This window comes from Phaenicophaeus curvirostris, chromosome Z (genome assembly GCF_032191515.1).
Source record: "Phaenicophaeus curvirostris isolate KB17595 chromosome Z, BPBGC_Pcur_1.0, whole genome shotgun sequence".
NCBI lineage: Eukaryota > Metazoa > Chordata > Aves > Cuculiformes > Cuculidae > Phaenicophaeus > Phaenicophaeus curvirostris.
Window position 1 is genome coordinate 64711468 of NC_091431.1, and position 26535 is coordinate 64738002.

The 26535-nt window shown below is 38.3% G+C and overlaps 1 protein-coding gene across 1 annotated transcript in view; it reads left to right on the top strand.

Moving 5' to 3' along the window:
• The window catches only part of GOLPH3 (golgi phosphoprotein 3), a 29998-nt gene extending 6324 nt beyond the window's left edge, over positions 1-23674 (top strand). The window contains exons 2-4 of the mRNA XM_069880128.1: positions 14702-14833; positions 19907-20021; positions 23234-23674. Coding sequence (XP_069736229.1) covers positions 14702-14833; positions 19907-20021; positions 23234-23658 — 672 coding nt within the window. The 3' untranslated portion in view covers positions 23659-23674. The remainder of the gene's footprint in view (positions 1-14701; positions 14834-19906; positions 20022-23233) is intronic.
• The last annotated feature ends 2861 nt before the right edge of the window (positions 23675-26535 follow it).

Sequence of the window (26535 nt, forward strand, 5' to 3'; positions counted from 1 at the left end):
ATGAGTCTGAGCACAAAGGTGTGCAGCACTATGACTAAGCTATTGTCTGAGTGCAAATGAGTATTATGCACGAAAAGTCTTTCCCACCTCCCCCAGAATATCCTGTACTACGCTGCATTTCAACCCTTTTTATTTGTTTTTCCTGTTTGTGATGGACTCAAGATAATGAGATAGTGTGCCTTGTAAGGTGACTTCTTGTAATTGGAGAGGTGTTACACTCGTAGCTCTTCTATATGTGAACATTACTGGATTTATTCATCCCAGCGGGAAATTAGTCTGTTGGGCTTTTTGCATATCTTCCTGTTGCTGATATTCTTTTAAGAACTTGTAAGCTGCTTGTTGCTGTACACTTTCTAGTCATCTGCCTTTGTTCTTATGAGAAAGTGTTGTGTGGTTGTATTATTTACAGAGTCCTTAGCTGCCATGCTAGTTGTCTTTTGTGTCTGGGCTGTACCGTGAGATGGTTGTTCAGCCAGTCATTCTTGTACAACACAGCACATTGCACATCTATTTTTTCACATCAGTAGACACTTGATTTTACTTTGGCACTTCAATGTTCGACAGTCTCTACTGTGAGAGGATTTCATATGTTTTATGTTGCAGTTTCAGTGCGTCTTCTGCACTGTGCAGTAGAGAATGCAGTTATTACACTTATTGGGTAGATTGAGGTAAATGCCAAATGAGTGTTTGATCTATATTAATCACTAGGGAAAGAGCTAATTAGAGTTATTTTGCCAGTGCTGGTTATTTAAGTGGGACTTCCGCTTCAGCATCTGCAGCCTGTGGGCAAGACTTTCAGTGTACAGATAGAACATAGAATAGCTTGGGTTGGAGGGGACCTTAAAGATCATCTAATTCCAACTCTGCTTCCATGGGCAGGGACATCCCACTACATCAGGCTGCCCAAGGCCCCATCTAGCCTAGCCTTGAACACCTCCGGGGATGGGGCATCCACAACATGCCGCGGCAACCTGTGCTAGTGCCTCACCACTCTCACGGTGAAGAAATTCCTCCTTACATCTAGTTTAAATCTGTCCCTCTCCAATTCATACCCGTTGTCCCTAGTCCTATCACTACAAGCCTCTGTGAACAGTCCCTCCCCACCTTTCTTGTAGCCCCTTCAGGTACCGGAAGGTTGCTGTAAGGTCTCCTCAGAGCCTTCTCTTCTCCAGGCTGAACAACTCCATCTCTCTCAGCCTGTCCTCATAGCAGAGGTGCTCCAGCCACATGTTTTCTTACCATTTTAAAGAGAATCCTGCACCTGGCAGGGATAGTGTTAATTTTCTTCATAGTAGCCAGTATGGTACTGTTTTCAATTTTTGACCAAAACACTATTGATAACACACCTGTGTTTTATCTGTTGGTAAATGGTGTTTGCACAGCATGAAGACTGTCTCTGGTTCTCTCTCTGCCCAACCACAGTGAGTAGTCTGGGATGAGGGGCAGGCAGAAGAGCTGACCAGAGCTTACCAGCTGATCAGATGCATATCCCGTGCTGAATAGTGTCCTGGTCAGCGATAAAAAGGAAAAGAGTGGGTAGGTGGGCATTGCTTGGAGACTGGTTAAGTGTCAGTCTGCTTGTGGGAGGTGATGGGTGAGTGGTTTGCATCATTTAGTTTTAGTTTGGGTTTGCTTTGCTCTTCCTGTTCCCTCCCCCTATCCTCCTGTGCAGGGATTAGGGGAATGGCTGTGTGGGCCTTAGCTGCCAGCCAGGGTCAGCCCGCAACTACGAGACACTAAATGTGTGCAAGGTTTGTGTTGTAAGCTTCTTGTTGTCACATTCACACAGAATGTGAGTTATTTTTTCTGATCCTGCTATGTTTGCTTACTGCTGTGTGAAGTGAAATTCACTTTTTTGAGTGAAATATCTGTGGAGGATTTAAGCACCAGTTCCTTAAAACAAATGTCAGATTTTGTATTCGGTGACAATAGGCGGTAGCGTAGAAATCAATCTGCAGGTTATGGAACAAATTAATTACATCTTTATTTGGCACGAAGTACAGTGACTAGAGATTGGACCTTGGTGGAAGGTGGCTTTTTGAGGGCAATGCAAATATTTGAAATCATTATCTCTGTGCACGTATACTTAATCATGCTGAAAGTTAGGCTTCTAAGTTTATCATTTCATTCCTAAATGAACAATCAGGCTTCTAAGTGTTGGTTTGTTCAGGGATCTCTTAATGGTTTGGCAGTATGCATGTGTTAGTCGCTGCCTTCTCAGCAAAGTTATCATTTCACTGAAAGATGTCTGTGTACCTTGTGTGCATGTGTAAGTGCTTGAAAAGCTGGGCAATAGCATTTGGCTTTAGTAGTTTTGTAGTCAACAGCAGTTGCTATTTGTTATTTATTCCTGCATGTGGTGGCAGGTTAATAAAATACCTGACAAGTATCTTGACAGCAATACTGTGCTTTGCAGAATATGTATGCTTGCTTTCCTAAAGTGTTTGTAGTGTTGGCTGTCAGAACACTTCAGAGATTTTCCTCACAAACTTATCTTCTGTTTATAACTAGGCCACAATATATGTTCTAGTAAAATGGCTAATGATTTCATTTGCATCAGAAGAGGAAGTCAGGAGGGACTGCAGTCATACATCAAAGCCCCCACGTTGTAGTATTCCAATAACAAACACATTTCTGCACTGTGGCCTGCTTTTCTTTCTTAAACAGATACTAATTTTCAAAAGTTACACAGGTCAGGGGGTATCATTAGATACTCCTGCAACTGTCTGGATTGAGAAGGTGATGGCTTACTTGAAAAGTAAGATTTACCACAGAGAGCTAGGTAGGTGTAGGTTGGCATAGACTCTTAGTCTAATATGAAGAGGTTGAAAAGGAATTCAGTTCATTTTAATTGCAAATGTCTTGAAGTTTGGATATTTTTCCTTTGACACATGAGAAAATCTGGAGTATTCCTCTAGCAGTTGTCTTGAATATTTTGAAAATTCACTGATTCTGGGCATGTTGGTTTTGTCTTTCAATTATTATTTTCGAGTAGTGACTGGGAAAAGGGATGATAGTCTCCTCAAATTTTGTCTTCAGGAATGCATTTTTATTTTTTCTAATTGTATAGATAGATAAAACTTTATTTCTTTTACCCAGGAAATTTTACTGAAATTCCTTTGTACTCATTTATCAGCTACCTGAAAAATGAATCTCTCAATTTTGGTTATTACATACGTTATGTCTGTATTTTATATATATATAGTAGCCTTCTCTGAATTCATTCCTGTCAAGTGAAGCTGGGTCAGGTCTTTACCCAAAACTGTTTTAAACCAGATTGGTCTGGTGAAGTAGTGGAAATGAAAATCTGAAAGATAGTGCATATGAAAACAATTCTATAAGAAAAATGGATGGTTTGTCTTTTTATAATTTTCTAGTTAATCATAAATGTTGTCATCATATTGCTGTCAAAACCAAAAATAAATTTTTGCATTTTGGGGTTGCTTGTTGTCTTAGAACCTAAACGTGAGAAAAAAAATTATACCCTTGGGTTACCGTCTTTCTTGTATTCCAGAATTGTGGAGACTTTTCTTCTCTTGTCTTATAGATCCACAGAGGAGGGAAGAGATTGAACTATTACTGAAGAGTTATTTGAGCAAGACTGTAACCCTGAACATTATATTTTCAGCTGAGTATCGATAGGATGGGGTAAAACTGCACAGTCCTTTACCAAAGGAAATTGATAGATAAACTGTCACAGAAGGCAAATTTGGTTTTGCAATTTAATCTTTTCGGCATTGTACAATACTGTAGTGTCATGGAGTATAAGATTTCCTTGGAGGTAATAAATCAGTAGCTCTTAGACTTGATTGATATGTTTATTGAATATGCATTAGAAAGTGGCAGTGGAGCTCTCAGTCTTTAAAGCATATGCATAATTTGACCATGTTGTCTTTTCTTGTTTGAGAGTTACTGGCAGCTACTGCAGCTTCTGTACTGTGGTTACATTCATCCTCAGGTAGATTAAATTACAATACCCTGCACTGGAAAGAAACTTTTTGATACACTGAAAGTGGAAATGGATCAATTCATTTCATGCCTGTGGTGAGGGCAGCCTAATTTCCCCTTAACGGTTCAAATAACTTTGGACATTCCAACCTGTCTTCAGTGAATGTTGCAATGAAGCTTCTGCTTTTTCTCCTCTTTCGTCTGTTTTCTATTGTATGTATTTTCCCCCAATTTCTTCTTACTATGATGAGTTATGCTGGTAAAAGGACTTGTAATTGGTTCTCAGTGGAGTTCAAGGTGCTTTTACAGTCTAAGGTTACTTGAATGGCTGAATCAAAGCTTTACAGAAATCTGTATAAGGACCTAGTTGAGGGGGAACAAATGCTGGCTGGCGGCACAAGAGGATCTAAGGGCTTCAAATTGTCAGAATAAATGTACAGTTGGTTCCCCTAGTATTGACCGGCATTTCTATTTGTCATTGAGAACTTGGAAACTTAGTGGGCTTTTTATTTTGTGTTCATTTTTACAAGACCTGTTTACTCCTTTTTATGTTGAGAAGCTTCTTGCAACGTTATGATGGAAGAAGAAAAATTAGCTAACCTTTTTTAAAGTGTACCTTATTTGTAATGTAAGAATTTCCTGCTCTGAAAAAAGATGCGATTGAAGTTTTTGGGTTTGACTAGACAAGTCAGGTATCAGATTTGTTGGACAAATACTTTTGCAGAATATACTCAAGATTAAATTCCAACACACTGACTTTCACCTCCTTTGAGAGATTCAGAAATTCTATTAGTTGTTCCTCGTAGAATGACGATGTTCCTAAATACTGACTTTTAAAGACTTTTTCATATCTAAAGAATCCATAATTCTGTAAGAGTAACATGGTTACTGTCTCAGTTACTGACTTTGATCCTCCCAAGATTTCTGCTTATAGTTGCATTGTCACAAAGAAAAGATTTTCTTACTTGCAACAATAGCAGGCAATTTTTCTTTCTTTCTGATCAGCAATTTTACTTTCAGCTAAAAGGATGGGAACCACAGAATCATGTAAAGACGTTCACTTACTCTTGCCCTCTGTTACTGCTGTCTCTTGGTATCCCCATTAAACTGTATAGCTTTACATGCGTATCCAAGGGATGCAGTGTTTCTGTTGTAGAACAGTGCTTACTATAGATGTGTTTAGAATTAGTAAAATGATGCTTTTAGGTCAACAGAAAGGATTGGAATTCTATGCCAAAACTTAATATATGATGAATTGGGTACTTTTGTTATCCTTTCTATGTATGTGTTTTGTATTTTACCTCTTTTGGATTTGGGAACAACTTTAAGGAGGTGTGTTGCGGAAGTTCTTCAGGTGATTCCAACTGCTTTCAAAAATTCCAAGCGGTGTTGCTAATTGTAGAGACTATATAGAGGGATTTTTTTTTCATAATTTAATAGTATTGAAAATTGTACAATTCTTATATTTTAAGGAAGTATGATGGCTTCACAGTCTGTTGGTACTGTTCATTAAAATCCTTAAAAACAGCGTTTGTCATCCACTGTCATAGCTATGAAGCAAATTGAAGTTATGCAATTGCTTACAAGACAATCTTATGCTGGATATAGGATGCAAGGGGAAGGAAATGGCAACCCTTGACATTAAAACTGTGGCTAGCTCCTAACCTGCTGCAGTGCACATGGACACCATATGCTGTTACCCCCTTTCCCTTCTTCCCTGCCCCTGCCAGCTGCCTTTCTGTAGATCCTGCAAGTACTACTTGAGAGGAGCTCCTGGAGTAAAAAATGAGAGTTCTGTCACTACTGTGATCAAGTCCATTGTGAAATACAACTTGCCATAGCCCATTTTTCAAGATAAATTTTCTCTGCCTGTCTTTTGCAGTAGATTTCACATGGGTGACAGATAATGATTTTGGATTATTACGTTCTGTCTGTGCTTTGTGCTGGCTAATAATAGGCTAGTAGGCACCTCTGAAAAAGCTTAGTATTGCTTCAGAGAATCATAAAGGGATACTATTGCTGTCCTGTCAGGTTTAAATAATGTAACTTCAAATATATGATGATCAGGGTCCAAAGGGGAAACTGAAAGTAGTGATGGACGTAATGTGGTGCATTAAGCATTTTGTATTTTCTGAGCAGATTGTGCTCATGAATGGCTTCCATATAGGTAGCTCAAAAATATGACTTTTTTTTTTTAACCTCTTTATCACAATGACTAAGTGAATAGTTGTAGTCATAACTATTCCGATTGTGAAAACTATTCAGGTTTTGAAAGCAGTTTGTCCATTGAAGGTTGTCACTGAAGGAGATGCTCTTGCCCTTTACTGTCTGTCCCAGGCATGTTCCTTCCCTTTCCTATAGTGCCTCTGAAATATGTTCACCTGCTTAGTGAATCAGATAAGGAGACAGACCATTAGCTCTCAGACACACCACTTTCTCATCTAGCTAACTACACATGCTACTGTGGGCTTGAGAAAAGAGAACAGAATTGTTCTTTATTGGGGTGAAAAAATAGAAACTTTTGTCTTCAGCAGCAGTTCAGGCTTTGTTGCATCATTTGGTTTAGCCCTCAAATGGCTAAAAGGGAAGACATGGGAGAGGACCTACCTTCTCAAGTTACATGGTTTTGTACAAAGTTAAAATGAGATGCTGTGACATTGACTTGAAAGGTCAGTAAAGCTGAAATTAATCTCTCAAAGGAAAGATAATTGAAATGGTGGGCAGAAAGTAGTGGTTCAAAAGAGATGCTTGCTTTGGGAAAGTAATTAAACACTGGGGTGGCATTTTGTCCGCAGTTTTTTTTTTTCCTGCTTTTTTCTCCTGATGTTTCTTTCTGCCACTTTAAGGACTTTCCAGAAAAGATAAGTGAATTTCTGTAGATAGAAATCAAGAGGCCCTTTCTCAGTATTGAGATAGCCAGCATGCACATTGTATTCTCCCTTTATGATACATACTGTGTAAAAGTTAGAAGTAGGGTTGTGCCGTGCAACATGAAAATCAGTCTTACATATATAATTTATACCAGCACATTCCTCAGTTTGTCTTCCCCTACCCTACAAATGACCCAAACTGACTTTGAAGGTTTTTTCCCCCCAAGTTTTGCATTTGCTTTAGCCAGTCAGTCTCAGGCTATACGTGTGTTGACAACCATTCCTTGTTATTCTCCTCTGAAGAGAAGAACTGAATCCTGTCTATTTTACAGGTCTCCAAACTGTATTTTTATTATGCTGGTATGTAAATTTGCTGAGAGTGATTAATTGGACGTGGAGATAATTGCCCTCAGTAACTTCCCATCATGCCAACAAGCACAGAATATCATAGAATAACCAGGTTGGAAGAGACCCACCGGATCATCGAGTCCAACCATTCCTATCAAACACTAAACCATGCCTCTTGGCACCTCGTCCACCCGTGCCTTAATCACCTTCAGGGAAGGTGACTCAACCACCTCCCTGGGCAGCCTGTTCCAGTGCCCAATGACCCTTTCTGTGAAAATTTTTTTCCTAATGTCCAGCTTGAACCTCCCCTGGCGGAGCTTGAGGCCATTCCCTCTTGTCCTGTCCCCTGTCACTTGGGAGAAGAGGCCAGCACCCTCCTCTCTACAACCTCCTTTCAGGCAGTTGTAGAGAGCAATGAGGTCTCCCCTCAGCCTCCTCTTCTCCAGGCTAAACAACCCCAGCTCTCTCAGCCGTTCCTCATAAGGCCTGTTCTCCAGCCCCTTCCCCAGCTTTGTTGCTCTTCTCTGGACTCGCTCCAGAGCCTCAACATCCTTCTTGTGGTGAGGAGCCCAGAACTGAACATCTGTGAACATCTGTCATTTGTGATATCTGAGAACATACCATAAAAATAACCTGCCACATATCAGAAAGAATAGATGGCAAGGAAGAAAACCTTGTTTGGGAAAGCTAGATGCTTGTTTGTGTGTAAACAAAACAATGGGTTTATGTCTCAGAGCTTTTGTATTGCTATCCCCAACACAATATTTGAATGCTATCTATGCAGAAGCAATAAAAGTGATGGCGAACACCAGAGTTTAGGAAATCTGTTTTGTCTTTCAGCCACCAAGCAGAACTGGTTGGATTTTTTCCTGTGAAATATTCTTCTTGGAAATTCAGAATTTATGGTTTGTTAAAAGTAAAAGCTTTCTCTAACCTAGATTGTGTCTCCTAGCTGAGACACTGTGAAGTTAGGGACTTCATGTTGTCTGGATAGACTGCAGAGCTGTAATCATTGTTTGTCTTGGCTTCCTTTACTTTCCAAGTTGGCCAACTCCTCTTCTGACGGGGCTACTATGGCTGGAAAGCATTCAAACAATGTTTTTTCTGCTGTTCCTACATGAAGTTTCAGAAATTGCATTCTTCACTAAATTTTGAAGTCTTTTTGTTTGTCTTACCTAAAAGAAGAACTTGGAATGTCCTGAGGACAGGAATTCAGGGGTTTGGTGATGTCTCTCCTTCAGAAGGTTCCACTTTAGTTGTTTGGTACATTTCAGTTTGGTTAGGATTGCTTTTAAGTGAGAGTTTAAGGAGTGTTATTAAGTCTGAATATAAAATGTAAAGGCTCTTATGCTGGGCAGTGTTACATGCATTATCCCAGGGAAGCTCTGCTGTTGTGGTTCTTCATAAATGTAAATGCACTCTGAGCCATGCCAAAACTCTGACCTAAAACTGACCTCCGATACTGATTATGAGTCTGTGTGGACCTTGGAATGGGCCTGAGGAGCCTGTTGTTGCTAAAATAAAGAAAAATTTTATTTTTTGGTGAACAAGCAGTTTTAGCCCACAGACTTCACAGGCTGTTACATGGCTTTATGATGCTTTTTAAAAAGAGTTACAAGACTCATTTTTCTTTGCCCATGACTGTGTTTTGTAATCTTGAGACTTGCTCGGTTAGACCAGGGAACGCATTGGCAGCTGGTCTACATTACGCTATACAATGTCCTGTAAGCTGGTGGCCTTAACCAAGTAGTTAAATGTAATGCATTTTTATTAACATGTGTATCATGAAGCCTCAGGACTGGAACTCTGCAAGTGCTTCTTTTTCTTTTGAATCCTGGAGAGTTTCATGGATTTCTCACTCTTTGCCAGTCTGTGCCAGGTATAGTGGAACTCCTGATATTTAGTCAGAGTTGACTGAAGAATGTGTATTTCTTAAGTGGGAAGAGGATTTTACTAACTCTTATGTGCAAAACAAAATATTCCAAGTAAAAGATAACCTGGTCTTCTAGGAGTCTTTTGTACTCAATTTTACGAAGGAAGTATATTTTTTAAAACTTCTCTCTGTAATCCATTAAAGATAACTTCTCTGTTAATATTTTGAGGTACTGTCTATAAATGTAAAATGACGTCAGCAATTTAACTGTGTTTTTTTCAATGTTACTTTTGAGTGGCTTTAATTTGCTCTTGGGAAACAGGAAATACTAAGGTTTGTTTGGGTGCTATCTTTTTGTGTGGTGGTTTGGTTTTTTTGAGGAGTGATTGTCTGGAAGCTGAGTAGAGGGAGCAGTGTAAGGTAACTGAATGACTGCTCTGACAAGCTTTGCTGTTTTGTGCTTAAATGAAGTGGTTTTGGAGTTTCATACAAGTTTTTAAAGCAGCATTGATTATCTAGAAATCACTAATATACTTGGCACTTAACTTTGCCAAATACCTTTCAGTGGTCTGCTCATGCTAGAATCCTCTCATTCTGATTTCTTACATACTCCATAAGTTAGAGGGGTCATTACTGCAGTGTCTTTTGGGATCAGAGCTGGGAAAAATGTCTGCCTTCTATTAAAACATTTTTATAAGTAATCTTTGAGTTACAAAATCTCTTAAGTAACTAATGGTTTTAAATAGCCAGAAATTTAAATTTTGAGAGTCTTGAAAAATTGGAAATCAGTGTATTCTGTAGAAGTATACTTCAATGCTTCTGCAACAGCTCTTATTCTGTAATACTTAATACTAAGTGCTTCTACAAAATATTTGAATAGCCAACAAATTCAGAATACTATGATGTTGTTAGAGCTAATATGTTTTCGTTATGTATGTAGTTTTCCCATCTAGCTATGTCTGTGTTATTGCATAAACAAATGATCCTGTTAGATTTTTCACAGCCAGGGTGATATTTGAGCTACTGAATTACCTTATTTCTTTGTAAGTAGAGGAGTTCTCATAATTTCTAGTAACGCCTATAAAGGCTTTTTTGAAAGTCCTGGGATCGTATTTGGTTTTAAGTATAGCTTTGTGAAGTTTGAGTCAGATGTCTTGGAGCCAAATTCAGAAAGGATATTGTCAGGGAATGATGTAAGCGTTTTAAGGGACATTGGACATTTCTACTCAGGAACTCTCCTCTGTCCCTTCCTTTCCTGTGGGATGTGGGTATCAGCCCTGATTTCCCTTGTGCTTCACATGCCAGTATCTGTAGGAGACCGGTTCTAGCATGTGTTTCCACTGCTCTGTACACAGATCCGAGTTGGGGTATTCCTGAAGTAAGCAGGAAGAAGCTTCAAGAGCTTGTGCTTTGCTCAGCAAAGCTGGACTCAGCGTATTGGTGCGGATTACTCGTTTGTACATCTGCTAATGTAGTTATATGGCTTTGCCCCTTTGTTGGAACAGAGGCAAAATTAAGAGGGCTGCTCATCATATGCTATGGAGATACTTTTTCTGCATCATCTGTATGAACAGATCTAAGGAAACCCATGAGGGTCACAGAAACTCGGATCCTAATAAACCTTGGAAGCGCTAAGTTTGTGTATTACAAGTCATAGCAAGATGAAGTAGGGGGGAGGCCTTTGTAGGAGAGAGGGTGTCACAGTTCAGTGGTGGTGGTGAAGTGCAGCTAAAGAGGCAAGGTAAAAGCAGGGAGTTGAAGATCAGGTAGGCTGGGTAACACCGAGGCAGAGAGCTGTCATTTGGACGTGAACTGTTTAATAAATCAGTTAGTGTCTAGACCTCTGTGAGCTGGAAATTGGGTAAGGGATGTGGGAAAAGGCAAAAATGAGTAAATGCTACAGGATATGGTTGGAGAGAAATGGTCTAATGAGCACAGATTCTGGATAAGGTATTTTTTAAGCTGTAGGAGGCTCTTAGTCTTAGCCCTGTGCTTTTCCATACCTGGGTGGAAAGTATAAGCTTTCAAAGTTAATAATATAACAATTTTCTTTATAAACTTTAGTCTCATTTCCTTTTATGCTTGTCTAGCAAAGCTAGGTTTTTTACCTGAAAATTCATAGGTCAGCTGAAAAATTTTTGTGCAGTTTGTGTAATTGAACATGAAAGTTGTAAACACTGGGTTTTGATCCTCAAATCAACATAGATTTAAAACTTAGTATTCGTAGCTAGTGGGATTGCTGTCAGATAAAAATAATTCTTTGCCTTGTAAGACATTTTCCTGTGCTGCCTAGCAACTTTAATGAAATAAGTATTCAGTTGAGGAATATGGGTATTTGGTTTGACTTCGTGAGAAAACTAGTGCTGTTTAAGAGCATTACATAATGGAATGCCTTGCATCTATAAACAGTGGTCTCTGATCTTCAATCTAAGTGTTTTGAGACTATTAGATACTTGGAGTAATGGTGAGAACAGAGTTAAAAGGTCAGATGAGATCCGCATCTTGTTCTGACCTGTGACAAGCAACGGCCAGTCCATATTCAGAGAAGGATCTGCTCAGAATGATGATTGCTCCTCCAGTGTACACAGACTTCAGTTGGGTGGGAACTTCCCAGGCTATGCATGGTTTACAGATCTGTTTCTTGATGTCTGTTTTCATTATCAGTCTCCTATGAGTCTAACTAATTTTAAAAGGATTTTCTTTTAGCATTTTGCCTCCCTGTAAAGACAGTTGCATAGAAACATAGCAAAGAAGTTGGTGTTTGACTATTCTAACCTGTTAGCTAGCTTAATTTACCACCTTTCAGTCCTTGCCTGTAGAAAAACTAAAAATAAATGTTTCCTGTACAAATAGTACATTATTTTGTATTACTCGTCTCCCTCTGTATATATTATTACTATTCTTTCTACTCCTTTAACTCCTTTTCTTTTCACTGTCCATTTGTTGCTTCTTCGAAGGGCAGTAGAATCATAGAATGTCCTGAGTTAGAAGGGACCCACAAGGATCATTGAGTCCAACTCCTGTCCCTGCATAGGACAACCCCAGCATTCACACTTGTGTCTGAGGGTGTTGTTCAAATATTTCTTGAATATTGTCAGACTTGGCACCATGACTGCTTCCCTGGGGAGCCTGTTCCAGTGTCCTACCACCCTCTGGGTGAAGAACCTTTTCCCAATATCCAATCTAAACCTTCCCTGCACATCTTCCTGCCATTCTGTCAGGTTCTATCATTGGTTGCCAGGGAGAAGAGTTGAGTGCCTACCTTCCTTACCTCGTGAGGAAGATGTAGACAGCAATGAGATTTTCCTTAAGTCACCTCTTCTCCAGGCTGATCAGCTCAAGTGACTTCAGGCACTGTCATATGGTTTTCTCACTAAACTTTGTGGCCCTGCTCTGGACATTCTCCAGTAGCTTTATGATACTGCATATTATTGAGTTTGTATGTCTTTTTCTAGTTATGCTGTGTGCCATTTAAGGTAGGTGTCAAGAAGCTGTTTACAATGTTGAAGATAAAATGTGGGGAAGCAGACCTTTCAGTTACACCAGGAAGTTTGAGTTCATTTAAAGGATGATTAAGTTAGACTGTTCTGTTCTAAACTGACCTTCTGTGAAGGTTTCTTGAGTTGTCTGAGGTCTTTGCAATAAGTGCCAAAACCAATCAGTCCGTCTGCCTGAACTGTCTTGGAAGATCAGTTTAATGGATTGAAAAATGCTCAGAATGACACTGACTTTCTAAAACATCTCCTTCCTTAATGTGTTACTGGCAGTATAATCTCTGTGTATTGAAATACAGTGTTCCTTGTCTAGTGGATCGCCTGAAAATACAGATAAAGAAAAGAAAAAAAAACTAAAGGAAAAAAAAAAAGGAGATGATGCAGTATATCTTCTCACTACTTCAGTGTCATCTGATCCACTAGAGCATGCAGTTCTGTTCTCGAAAAACATGATCTTTTAGAGCTGTCTTTTGTGATCACTTGATTAAAAACTGCTTGATGATTCTGCAGTCTCTGTCCTTAGAGGTTTTCAAAACTTGCTGAGCAACTTGATCTGAATGGGCTTTCAGAAGGAGGCTGTACTAGAGATTTCCTGTGGTCCCTTCCACCCTCAATTATTCTTTGATCCTGTTTTTCTCTGCAACCCACAGACTGTGGTCATATATGTGTTGAAAAACTAGCGAAGCAGACAAATTTATTTCTAGTAATAGCTGCTGGGAGCATGGTAGTTAATGTCACTTCATTAAAAAATACTCTGTTTAAAACTAAACTCAGTTTCCATTGCTAAAGAAGGGGGGAAAATAACACTTTAGTTCTCATAATAATATAACACTTTTTCATGAATACTCTGAGTGTCAGCACCAAGTAGAGGGGTTGATTAGATAAATTCTCTAATGCCTTTCCAACTTTATATTTATGGCCTTTTAAATAGATATCTCTGATATGGTTCAGTGATTACTTTCAGAGCTTTTGTAGACTTTTTGGAAGCATTGATCATCTCTATAATACAGCTTATTGAAGCAACTTAAGTGCTAAATGGAATATTATCATGTTCCTGAAAATCTAATTTAATGGCATCTGTTAGTGACTGGTTGGTAAGTTTAGTGGGCTTCAGATATGTTCATCTTCTGTGTCTTTACATTGTAAGCTTTATCTGTGAGTAGAATAAAATTGAATTGCTCTTGATTTGAGCTAGTCTTTGTTATTGGTTGGGATAAACTAATGAAAAGGGGTACTTTTTTTTCTTTTCCTTTCTCTTTTTTCCAACACTTTCCTCTATCTCAACAGTTGGTATTGTTCAGTGATGTATTGCTAGAGGGGTTTTGTAAAGCCTTTCTGGATCATACTAAGTGTTCCTACACTCATTTCTCAAAATACAAAATGTGTATCAGGTATTGTTTTGTCTTAGATGCTTAGAAATTATGCAAGAACTGTGTTGGCTACTCTGTAGATAAAATAGGTGGATGTGCGATTTGTAGAATAAATGCGGTTTGCAGTTTTGCAGTCTGTATAAGAGCAATATGCATCAGGCTTTACAAATAAAAGGGTTTTTTTTTAAGAATTCAAATGGCAAAATAGTAGCTGCTCCAAATATTTGCTTGGAAACTTTTGTCTTTTGGGTTACTAAATTCAAGCTAAAAAACCTGTTCTGTTTTTGCAAATTGCCACGTTTGCGTTTACAGTATACTCTGTATTTTACTTAATATCTATGCTCAGCTTATTGTTACTTCATCAATGCCTTATTGTTACTTCATCAGTGACATATTTTATATGGATGTAAAGTCATGTTAATATTTCTCAGGAAACTTGGATAAGCCTGTGTGATGTTGGTAATGTCATATGCTTCATATCTTAAAAATATAGTAAGTTTATTATGACTATGTATAAGGTGTACTTGATACATCGCAATTCTTGGTATGTTCCTGTTTGTTTTGAATCTTTTTCCTGTGGTTTCCCTGCTCTTCGAAAAGCAGAGACCAAATGTCAGAACTAATCGGGGATGGGTCTGTTTCTCTTTCATAATTTCAGTACTGGCATGGTAGTTGACTGGTGGTGCTACTTCAAAACTGCAGGAACATAGGAGAATTGCTTAGAGAATGCAGTAAGCCTCTTCCATATTTGCTTCCAGGTCTAGATGGAGATATCTTACTGTCTTTTATTCTTCACAGGGTTACACTTCCTTCTGGAATGATTGCATCTCCTCAGGATTGCGTGGCTGTATGTTAATTGAATTAGCATTGCGAGGCCGACTTCAGCTAGAGGCTTGTGGAATGAGGCGCAAAAGTCTGTTAACAAGAAAGGTAGGTGGGGGAGAATGATCACACTCACTTTTGTGTTATGCCTCAGGCAACAGAGTAGCTACAAATTACAACTGGTTGTAAGAAAAAGACTGAGTTTTCTTCTTTGCATGGGGATAGGCATGCTAACAAGTGACCCAGGTTAGATGCACAGAGTTCAGTATTTTAAATGGTGAGCTGAAGTGCCTTGGAGAATCTGTTCTGCTCCTGTTCTCTTGGTGTGTTCCTGCTGCTGTTGGGAATCTCACACAAACAGTTGGTAGTCGCTCTGGCCAGGGTGTGGCTGCCATAGTTACTACTAAGAGCCAGTAGCACCAGTTGTAAACTTCTGAAGGAACTGGCTTTTGCAATGGTGATTAAATGTGGTCTGGGGATTAGAGGAACGGCTAACTGACAGTCTGCCAGATGCACCCTGCAAGCCACCAGTTTTAATTCTGACATACTCAGTGTTGCCGTTGGTATTTGTAATGCATGGGAAGGAAACGATTGATCGTTGTATCTCGGGCCCCTGAGAACACACAACTGTATCTAGCTTAAGCATGCGAGTGGTGTTACTGTACTCACTGACGTTTGGGCAACTTTTTAAGGTCCTTTATTGAATTAGGCCTCAGATTTGAGGCCTTAATTTATTATAGTTGCCCCTGGATTTTAGCTTGGTACCAAGTGTGCAGAATCACACTGTTTGAAGAATTTTTACTTCATCAGCAATAGATGGTACTTGCAAAATAAGCTTATTGAAAACATAGTCAAATGTTCTCTATCCACCACAAAAATTCTATTTTATGGCACATTTCCCTGTCAATATTATCTTTTGCCATTTTTTTAATGGAAAGCTTACAAATTCCCCAACCTTCCCCCAGCTGCTTCTTCTTCTGAAGAATTGAACCTCTGTTCAGACAAGCAGCTCCTGCTTCTTTTAGCTTCATTTAAGCATATTCAGCATTGATTACTTTGCACAATTTTTTTTCCCCTCTGAAACTTTTGGCTCTTTAGGCATTCAGGAATGTTCTCTAGCAGTGATTTTTGTTCTATGCAAACCTTGTCAGCTCTGTCAGCCTGCAATTTTAACTGTGGGGCTTTTTTTAGGAAAATGGAAGAATAACCTATGGATATCTTCAAGCGAAATTGTCATCTTTTGTGGTTTTGTTTTGCTAAATTTTATTATGTTTTTTGGGGTGCAATGGTGTGTGTGTTAAGAAAATGTATAAGCTACCCTGTATTACTTCCTCCCCCCCCAGTGATGAAAGACAATCAAAATATTTCGTTTTGCAGGCAGGAGGGGTTTATGAAAAATGCTTTAATTTAAAGTTAAGATTGGTTTCTGCTTAAGTAATTTCTTGCAAATAAAATACATGTGAGGTTTCTTTTTCCACTGCTCCACCTCTCTCAATTTAGAACTCATTCTCAGGAATGACTTGTGATGTTTTGTTTCTTATTTGAAGTTTTGCACCAAATTTGTATCTTGTTCCTGTGTTGGATTTAAGTGTGTCAGCTCTACCAAGTGTCCTCCTTGTTGTCCTTTTTGAGGATTTTCTCCCCTTGCTGTCAGCTTTCACTATGAATTAAATATTGTGCTTAGTGTGGGATGAGCTGTCTACTTGCATTTAAAGTTGCAATTCAGTGGCAGTACCATTTTCTATAGCTTCTGCTTCTCAGGCTGGCCTGTCTTCCTTGCTCCAGATCCACCCCTCCAATTTTGTGGGAAGATAAAATCTTCTTAATACTTAACGCTTTGATTTGTGAATCAAAACCTTATATCTTCAAGCCATAGTCTGCAGGGAGGAGTTTAGGCTTTGGTCATTTTAGTCATTGTTGCAGCTAAGAACAGTAGTCCTGTCTCTGCGAAGAGACTTGTTGGAGCCTCTCTTGTGTTATTACTGGTCAGATAACCTTGACAGGTAACCTCTTTGGTTGAAAACTAATTCACCTCCTAGGTCAGTTTAGTTTCTACTTGAACAATTTTCTTGATCCTGTTATCAGGTGAGACTGCTGGCACAAGCCTTCAGGTGAGAACCAGAAGAGGGTAGAACAAGTGTTTTGGGTAGTAGTACAGATCTATAACCAGCTCAGGTCATACAGCCTAGGTCATACAGCTGACTTAAAAGATTGCTATATACACTGATTTCCACTTCAAGCTTCAATCAGGTGGATCTTTGCTGAGTTTGTTTGCGGTTTCTAAGAACTTCAGAATGGATGGGGATGCTTAAAATCTGTGCTGGAATGCTGTAGGGAGGCAAAAGACCCTGAGAAAGTGACAGACAAAGGAGGTGATGGATGGTAGTGAAACTTTGAAAGACAATATGTTGTGTTTTATGTTGCAGCATCCTCATAAATTTGGTTTAAGAGTATGCAGTTGCAGTATCACTTTGGAGTTCTATTTCCTGTGCCAACTTTAGAAACAAACAAATGAATGTTGAGGTTTATATATAAGTTAAGTAACATATAAGACTCATGGTTACTGAAGATAGAAAATGGTACTTTATGCTGCCTTGCAGCCTTAAAGCAAATTATATCATTAGAGTTCTTAAAATGAAGTCCCAACAAATCTTTGGCAAGTTACCGTCATTATTTTATAGCTGACAACTCTTGAGTGATTCGTGCATAAGTGATACTTTGTATTAAAAGTAAATAATGAAGCTTACTTATAAACCAGTGCAAGCAATGCTTGATCTTTAGCATTCTTAATTGCAAAGTTGCATTGTGGAAAATGCGAATTAAATATTCTGTATAATTGCAATTTCCAAATATTCAAAAAGATGACTCTATCTCTTACCTGTTAAAGTGAGATGTTGAGTAGTAGGTTACCAGGTGCAGCAGACTGGAGTGACTCAGTGTAACTAAGATTGCTGTGAAAATAATCATATGGGACACTTGAAAGAAACTAAGATACTGCTGGACTGTCAGTTTGTCAGAAAGATAAATAAATTGGGTGGTTAGGTTTAATTATTAAAGGAATATCCGAAACATTAATAATCACAATCTAGCAGCTTAAAAAGCCAAGCTGAAATATGTGCCTGTATAACTAAAGAACAGAAAATTCAAAACATTCAGACTCTTTTCATAAAACTGAAACATATGTAATATTATATGTGGCTAATACAATTTTTGAAATACACTGGTGCAAGCTTGTAAATCACAGATAAATATGCATTGTTTTGTGTTTAGCTTCAAGTAGGAACTGTCTAAATTAAAATGTAGTTGTGTTCTAAAAAACAAATGTCTGAGTTTTATGAGTAGAGTGATCTGCAGCTCCCAGGGAGATCGGGAAGGTATCTCAAGAGACCATTTAATCTTGATGCAGTGACAGATAATGAGGTTTCTCTAGTTCATCCCTGGCAGCTGTTTAGTCTTAGAATTCTCCCACTGCGTGGAATTCAGCACCTCCCTGGGTGTTTCATTTGCCTGTTGAAGTTCTTGCCAATCCATTGTGCATCTTCTGTATTTCCAGAATAATCTGGTATCTCTTGTTTATCCAAATTAAGTACCTTGAACTGCTGTTTGATACTCTTTGTAAAAGTATCTCGCATGCTTTCTTTCTAGATCTAAGCAAGTGTTATTTTTGGCCTGGCATTGTGGACTGGCTCACTTTTGCTAATTTTATTAAAATTACTAGTTTCTGTGTTTTATATATACACCATTGAAATTGGAAATAATGTTCTAACTATGACCTCTTAAGTATTCACAAAGATATCTTCACAACTTTCCATCTCATTTCATCTCATTGACTTTGTACACCTTTAGTTTGGGATCACCTTGCCAGTCTTGAAGCTGTCCTGCCATTGCGACTCATTTCATTGTTGTCTTTAGGCCCTGTGAACTGTTGTACTCCTCTATTGTTTGTAGTAAGGGTTATTAGAATTATGGAACAGAAGTAAACTTTGGATGTATTTCAGTAGGACACTTAAAGCTCTTTCAGGGCACATTTGTGACTAATTTGAAGTTTTATGAAAAGATAAGCTTTCACTTGCTGCTTCTTTTATACATGTGGAATTGTGCCAATAAGTTAGTTTTTCCTATATATTGGCTGTTATCTTTCTACCTGGTACTTATAAAGTGCTAACTTTTAAAACTATTTAAATTGTTAGATTTATTCGTTGTTTTCATAACTAGCTTTGAAACTGTAGTAATTCTTTTCCTAAAGAAGGATTGATTTTATTGTTGCAACTTTGTTTTTATTTGAACATATTGACTTGGGCTAGTATGTCATGTGTGTTTGGTTTTGGTGCTCTTGTTCTTCTAACAAGAAAAAGTAGTTTTTGTACAAGATTTTGATAACTACTTCTACTGGTAAACAAGCAGTTACTCCAAATTCTTAAATTTTATTATGTTACTATGAATGATTATTTTTGTTGTTCTCCCATTTTATTTATTTCAAATAATTTTAGAAGTGATTAAATAACAGACTTAACCCATGCTGCATTTATTATTGAATATTAAAGGACCTTGTTGTTACACATAATGTGTGTATTTTGACTGTTAGTGAATGGAATATAGTATTGATGGTCAACACATTCATCAAAGCTGTAAAACTTGCAGGTATTGTCTTGAACTTGTTTTTATCTGTCAACATATGAAAAAGAAACCAACTTCCCTGCTCTTTCAGTTCTCAGTTTCACATGGCCTTATTGTTTGACTGCAGTATTTTGAAGCTAATTTCGAGTCAAGTGTTTTGACTGGAAGCAGTAGAACAGGCTACTCTAAGAAAGTAATTTAACTCTGTAGCATGCTTTGTTCTGGGGAGAACTCAAAGGGCCTGTTGGGGTTAGTGGGTTGTCTTCCTTAAAAAACAGTAGGTATTGAGCGTGTTATTAATACTGTAGTTCTTTTTAGTCAATTAAGGTTAATTTAAGTTGTAGGTAACCTAAGACTTAACACAATTTTGCAATTAAAATCCTAGATAGTTAGTTTATTTCTTGAAGTAACTTATGTTTTTTTTTAAACGTGCATATTCTTAGAGATGGTTCTTATTTATTTAAAATTTCCTGTTTTGAGAATGGGTATGTTTTTCCAGTTTTTGTTGGTGGATGTTTGCACTATGAATTGAGTCAAAATCCTGACCGCTTTTTTCTGTCCTAGGTGATCTGCAAGTCAGATGCTCCTACAGGGGATGTTCTGCTTGATGAAGCTCTGAAACACATAAAAGAGACCCAGCCTCCCGAAACAGTACAGAACTGGATTGAACTGCTTAGTGGTAAGCCCTGGACAGAATGTTTTTGAGTTTCTCCCCCCAGTAAAGCTAATTATCTGGCATCATTAGAGATGATATTGCAGAGTTTTTGGAGAGAAAGTATGCAGAAAAAGTTAATTAGTCTGATCTCTGGGATAGTCTTTGGTCGATTGTAGCCTTTAATCAAATGTAAGTAACTGTTGCTTTTGACTTGACTTGGTACAGAAAGGATCTAGGTGCGGGTGTCAGATGACATCTCAGTTTTGTGGAGGAAGCGCCCTCTACTGATTCTGAAATAAATCACAACCGCACCATGGAGATAAAACTGCCTTTCTCTGTTATTGGAAATGAGGATTAGTGAAAATTTGGAGGACAGGTGTATGGATTCAGCATTCAGATCTTTTGATAAAGATACAGATCTCACAGCTCAGATGTGAAAATTGAGGAAGGTTTGACCATTAATCAAAAAGACACCATAAGCAGTCAAGAGTTTTGGTTTTCTGTTATCTGGGGAAATAAAATATTTTCAAATAATAGATACTTCTTGTTCAAAACAAAGTCTTCAAGATAAATTCTTTGAACGTACCTCTTCTTCTAAACCTAAGTTGTTGCCAAAAATATGAAATGCCAATTATCTTTACAGTTGCAGTTAACATTTTTTCATATGCCTTGCCAACAGTTGAATCCTCAGGATATATAAATTAAACTGGAATTAACAATGGCTTTTTTTTTTTTTTTTTTTTTTGGAAGTTCTGGTGCTCTTATTTTTTGGGTTGGGGTTTTCTGGTGTTTTTTATTGTTGTTGTTTGGGGTTTTTTCGCAACCCTGTAGCCAGAATTCATCACTAGGATTTGTCTGTTTTTGCAAAACACAAAATGCAGCTTCCCTGGGGTAGATCAGACCTGTGCTTCAGTTGCACAAACAGTGCAGGAAGAAACCTCACTCTTCTGTCAGCAGTGTGACTCTGGGAGGTCAGGGGTAATGAGACTTGAAGTTATCTGTCTGAATCTATTACTTCCTTGTAACAACTGGTAAGTAGGAGTTTCAAAAGCAAGCAAAATCTCTCCAGTTTTCTCTGCCTTGTTCCTGTTATGTTCGTACCATTCATCCTGCACCACTTCAAACACTTCTAGCATGCACTTTAGTTCATCTTCCTGTCCTTGCCATCTGTCCTTCTTGCTCCTTGACTGTCAGGCAGAGCGGGGAGAGGGGAGAACAAAGCGGTCCTGGTCAGTAGGGGGCATGCCTGCCGCATAGCCTGGCGGTTTAGTTCTTGCTTAGCTCTCCTTTACTTCTACAGCCTGCAAAAACAATTCATTCTTCTTGTCCCAAATACATAATTTGTGCTGACATTTCACCTTCTCTCCCAGTGCGGAGCACATCAAGTTAGTACTGATTAAAAAAAGGTCAACTAATGAATGAACAATGTAGGATTTCATTGAGTGAGCTGAGCTAAGGTTTTTCTGACCCTGCTGAGCTTTGGCTCTGGGAAGATGGTTATCAGTGCTGTGGCTAAAGTTTGGACCATTCATCTTACACGTGGTTATTAACCACTAGTTCTTAAGTGGCATTGAGGATCTTTGCATTTCCCAAGGTTTAGAAGACTGGCCTTCAAAGAAAAATATTTTGGTGTTTGTTTTTTTAAAAACACTTAGTATTTTGCTTTAAGGCCTGATCCTGGAAATCAGCTATCCTGTCGATAATAATCAGTGATGTGAAGAATGCTGCGTGAAGTTACAGTACATATGTGTTCCAAGCCATTCTGGAAGTTCTTATATTGACATGTGGCATGACATTTCCTAGGGTGATGTTGTTTATAAGGTAGCCTCTGAGGGCTGCAAGAGTAGGGAATAGAGAAGTTTGGATCAAAATATTACATCTTCCTGTAGACTGAACAAATGTCCGTCTGAACAAGCAAGCGTCTATGTAATTGAGGAGATTGGTCACAAGGTGTCACCACAGGACTGTTTTTTGTTACCGTCTAGGCAGTAGCCTTTGGCCTGTGAGATTCTGTAGGAAAACTACTTTTCTGTGTGAGTGTTATAGTTTCATTCGTGGTCATGCTGGGAAACACATTCAGTGAGGTGTGGGACCTACAGGGACTTGTATAGATCAGACCGGGGTGGGTTCTCTGCCTTTTACTCTGCAGTTGGTGCCACCTCATTTGTTTACTTAACTTGGCTGTTATTTGAATACAGTGTATGTCACCCTCCATCACAGTGGGTAAAACTTTAAAGGCATCTGTGGGTTTTACATTACTTGTTAAACAATGAATTTTTAAAAAGCTTTCTGATATAGAAACAAATGGAGCTAAAGCAGAATTGATCAGATACAGAAATTCTATTTCATTCATAGAAAACCCTCATCTATGTAATAAATACTTAAAGCTGTTTCTTCTCTTGCCTCCTAAAGTGCATAGTATCTCATATCAGGAGGGGATTTTAATACTTATGATAAACACAGTCCAGCCTAGCTAAGTAAACACTTAAGAAAAGGTAGATTTCTCAGAGCTTAACAATTCTAGCTTTATCAGTAGCTGTTGATGGCAATTTTTGTGCTTTTTAAATTCCCTCATCTATGCATATAGCCACACACTCTGAAAGCCCCAATTCTCCTTGCTTAACAGAAGGCATTACAAATAATTTTAAAAGAAACATGAAAGCCTCTGCCCAGCACATGCTTGTGTGTAACCCCGCTCCCCAACTCACACAGTGCATGGCCACTGTTTCACCTGGTGGGGGCAGGAAGGGAGAAAAGGATGAAACCTTGAAGAAACAGAAATGCGCAGGGTAGGTGTATATTAGCTCATCTCTGTGGCAGAAAGGCAATGACATTTCTTCCAGTCTCTGAAGCAGAGGCAAACAAACTGACAAGAGGAAATGCTTATTTTTGTTACTAAAAAGTAAACTCCTTCATGACTGGTTTATTTTTTGTTGTTTTGTTTATTCTTTGCTACAAGACTGCATATTTGTCGTATACTTAATCAAGAGATGCTTAGTTAGCATTTCATCCACACTGAAGGCATACTGACGCTCCTCCAAGGAGGCTCTGTCTCTATGCCTGTAGCTGTGTAGGTCAGAGATCAGAGAAATGCTGATGTTAGCACAGTTTCTTAGTTTAATAGTCAGCTACATGAATTTGACAGCTCATTCTGCACCACAGGAGGAGGGAGTTAAGAACCACTGTAATAGTACAGTTTAAAGTTAGCCTCACTGTTGGGTTTTTTGCTTTTTTAGGTGAAACATGGAACCCACTGAAGTTGCACTACCAACTACGAAATGTCCGTGAGCGGTTAGCTAAAAATCTAGTGGAAAAAGGTGTACTGACAACAGAGAAACAGAACTTCCTTCTTTTTGATATGACTACGCACCCTCTCACCAACAACAATATCAAACAGCGCCTCATCAAGAAGGTTCAAGAAGCAGTTCTTGACAAATGGGTGAATGACCCTCACCGCATGGACAAGCGCTTGCTGGCACTTGTTTATTTAGCCCACGCTTCAGATGTTCTGGAGAACGCTTTTGCCCCCCTTCTGGATGAGCAGTATGATTTAGCCACAAAGAGAGTGCGGCAACTTCTGGATTTAGACCCTGAGGTTGAATGTATGAAAACCAACACGAATGAGGTTCTGTGGGCTGTTGTAGCAGCTTTCACAAAATAAAGGCATTCAGACTGAAGTGTTATCTTCTTTCATGTAAACCAGTTGTTTCTCTTCTATTGACTATTCACGTTTTCTGTAATTTGTACTTTATCACATGATGAATCGGCTCTTGCTTAATGGGAATTATAAGTGGTGTATTCCCTCCTTCTGTGTGTATCTGTATAAAGGATTCTGCTGGTACAAGAGACCTTCCTGTTTAAAATCGACAGAAAAAGGTTTTACTGCCATATTGGCATTCCATTTCCTATTCAGTCAGAGTTATCTGAAATACTTTGTTTAATCTATTTTTCATCTTATTGTTATTGAAGTAGCTTAACATGGAAAGCACCTCAAGGAGGAAGCGTGCATGCAGTTGAATCACTAGTCTCAGCTGACACAGATGTGTGCATGCATCAATACTTCTGCAGAACAGTTTATAACAGATTACAAAGGGCCTTTTAAAATCACCAAAGCTCCATGTTGATGTGTCTGTCAGGACATTTTATATACAGATGTTGTTTCAATTTTATCTAACAAAATTACTTTAAAAGCAGAAATGCTGTTAAGCAGCTTTGTCAATGATTCCTGTAAAACGACCCATAAATTTTACTTTTCACACAAGTCTCTTGTGTACTTACATCTTCATTAAAACAGTAGCTGAGTCATAAGGCTAGCATAGAAAGGTCCAGTTGTTTCATAAACCAGCTTTGGGATGGGATACATTCCATTGTATTGTATATATAGTTGAAAATGTATATTAACAACAGCCCCATCTTAGTATTTTGCAAGATCTACTTAGTTGTACACCTGATGCCCCTTATTTGCAGTTGGCCATTGCCATTCAGTGGAAAGAAAGGCCTCCTGTGAAAAGCATGTATGTGAAAGCTGTTTCCAGTGTCTATGAAGTTCACCATCCAGGTATTCTCAGTCTGTACATTACCTTTGGCAATTAGTGTGTGGAAAGAGAGTACTTTCTGGAATGGTATGTACTTCCCTCTCCTGCCCCCTGTATGAAAGAGGCTCATGACCAGTACAATTCTTGACTGCAGTTTTCAATTTTGTACACAAATTATTTGTCTCTTAAACCTTGTAATCTATTTTACACTTGAAAACAAGAAGTCAGTCCTAGCAGGTGTTGCATGTAAAAGGCTATCAGGTGATGACTGCAGTTCAGACAATTAAGATTTCTGTAATGGGATGCTTTGCTATGTTTTAATTTTTTATATATAATTAAGCTGATTAGCACACTATTGTAAAAACAATATATATAAAACTTAGGCTTTTTAAAATTTATTGCCTCTTTGCCACTGCTTGTTATCTCCCATTGGTTTCACAGTGTAAATATTAAGTATTGAAAAAATGAAGCATTGATTCATATATTTTCCTCATAACAATGCAGATTTATAGTGGGGCTTACAGGTGTTTAGAAACTTTTTTGGTTAATACTCAGAGCAAGAATACTAGATGGTGTATAACTGTAGAGTTGAAATCTAAGGGATCCCTTAATCTGTATACTAGCTTTTTACCTATAGTAAATAAACTATGATCTTGAAAGTGCCTGAAACAGAGCAAACATGTCATTTTTATTTTTTGTTGCTAATTAGAAAGGTTTTATTGCTTAACTGAAAGCTTTAGTTCCTATAAACTCTCAAATAAGAAGGATATTAAGTAGTTTAAACTGACCCAATCACCAGTCTTGCTCACATCTGCAGGGGATGTACAGAGTTAGCTTGGGAGTATGCAGCTGTGCCTGCCATGGGTAGACCTCTTCTATTTTGAGCACAACTCTACAGCCAGTTTGTGACTGGACTTCCAATTTTGCACTTCATTTTCAGTCATTCAGGTGCTTCAGTAGTTGACTTTAAAATACAAATTAAATTCATCATACTGATAGAACCTTTTTTTTAAAAAAGGTTTTTAAAATATGGTCTTTTAACGCTTAATGGCACACTGTTCTTTCCGTTCTTAAATGCTGTTTCTTTCGAAACATTGTAAGATATTTCAAATTCCGGTTTACAAATGAAAAAAGTGTTCTCAGTTGTAAGATGCTGTGTTTAAAGCTTTGAGGAGCTTGGGCATGAACTTTGGACATGTCTTAAATGTTTCAAAATGTGATTGCTTTAAAGTGGAGGAAAGATGAAAGTTGCCATGTTGCTTTCAAATCTGACAGCTTATAGAGTAGTTTCTGTAATTGATAATATGTACTAGCTCACTGCTTCCATTGCCTCTCCTGCAATTTTTCTTGTTTTCTGTTGCTCTTTGAATGGAGACAAAAGTAATTAGGTGGAAGGGTCTGAAGAATAGGGGAATATTCAGGAGCAAGTTGAATGCACAAAACTTAAAATTGCTCTGAAAATCTGAGCTACTTGAAACAGGCTTCAGACTGAAGTAACTTTCATAATCTCTTCTTTCTGTCCTCTCAGCTACATTGTTTTCCATGTTGCTGCTGATTTCATGTTTGGTTGTTGAGGATATTGGGGTTTTGTCACTGTTACAGCCAACATGGTTTAAAAGAAGTCACCCTTTAATCCCCCCCTTTTCACCCCAAAAAGGGGTTTACTGTTTTTTGTTTCACATAGAAGATAAATGCCTGCAGTATTTATCAGCTTTGTTTTGATTAAAGGTAGAACCTCTGTCTGTGATGGGGAGTTTGTACGGGCCATATCAGAGAGCTTTCATGAAAGTAATGAAGGTTTTGTGAAGAGAAACAGTGTATTTTGGTAGCCACCTGGTATAAGCCTGGATGTGCAGTGGAAGTAGATGAGTTTTTGGAGTCTTGAGTCTATTGTGCTTGAAAAAATCCAAAGCCTCACGAGTGCTCACAGACCTTATGTCTGGCAAGGAACAGAAGTTTGGTAGGTTGGCAGTGTCTGATTTAGCTAACATCCTTTCTTTTGT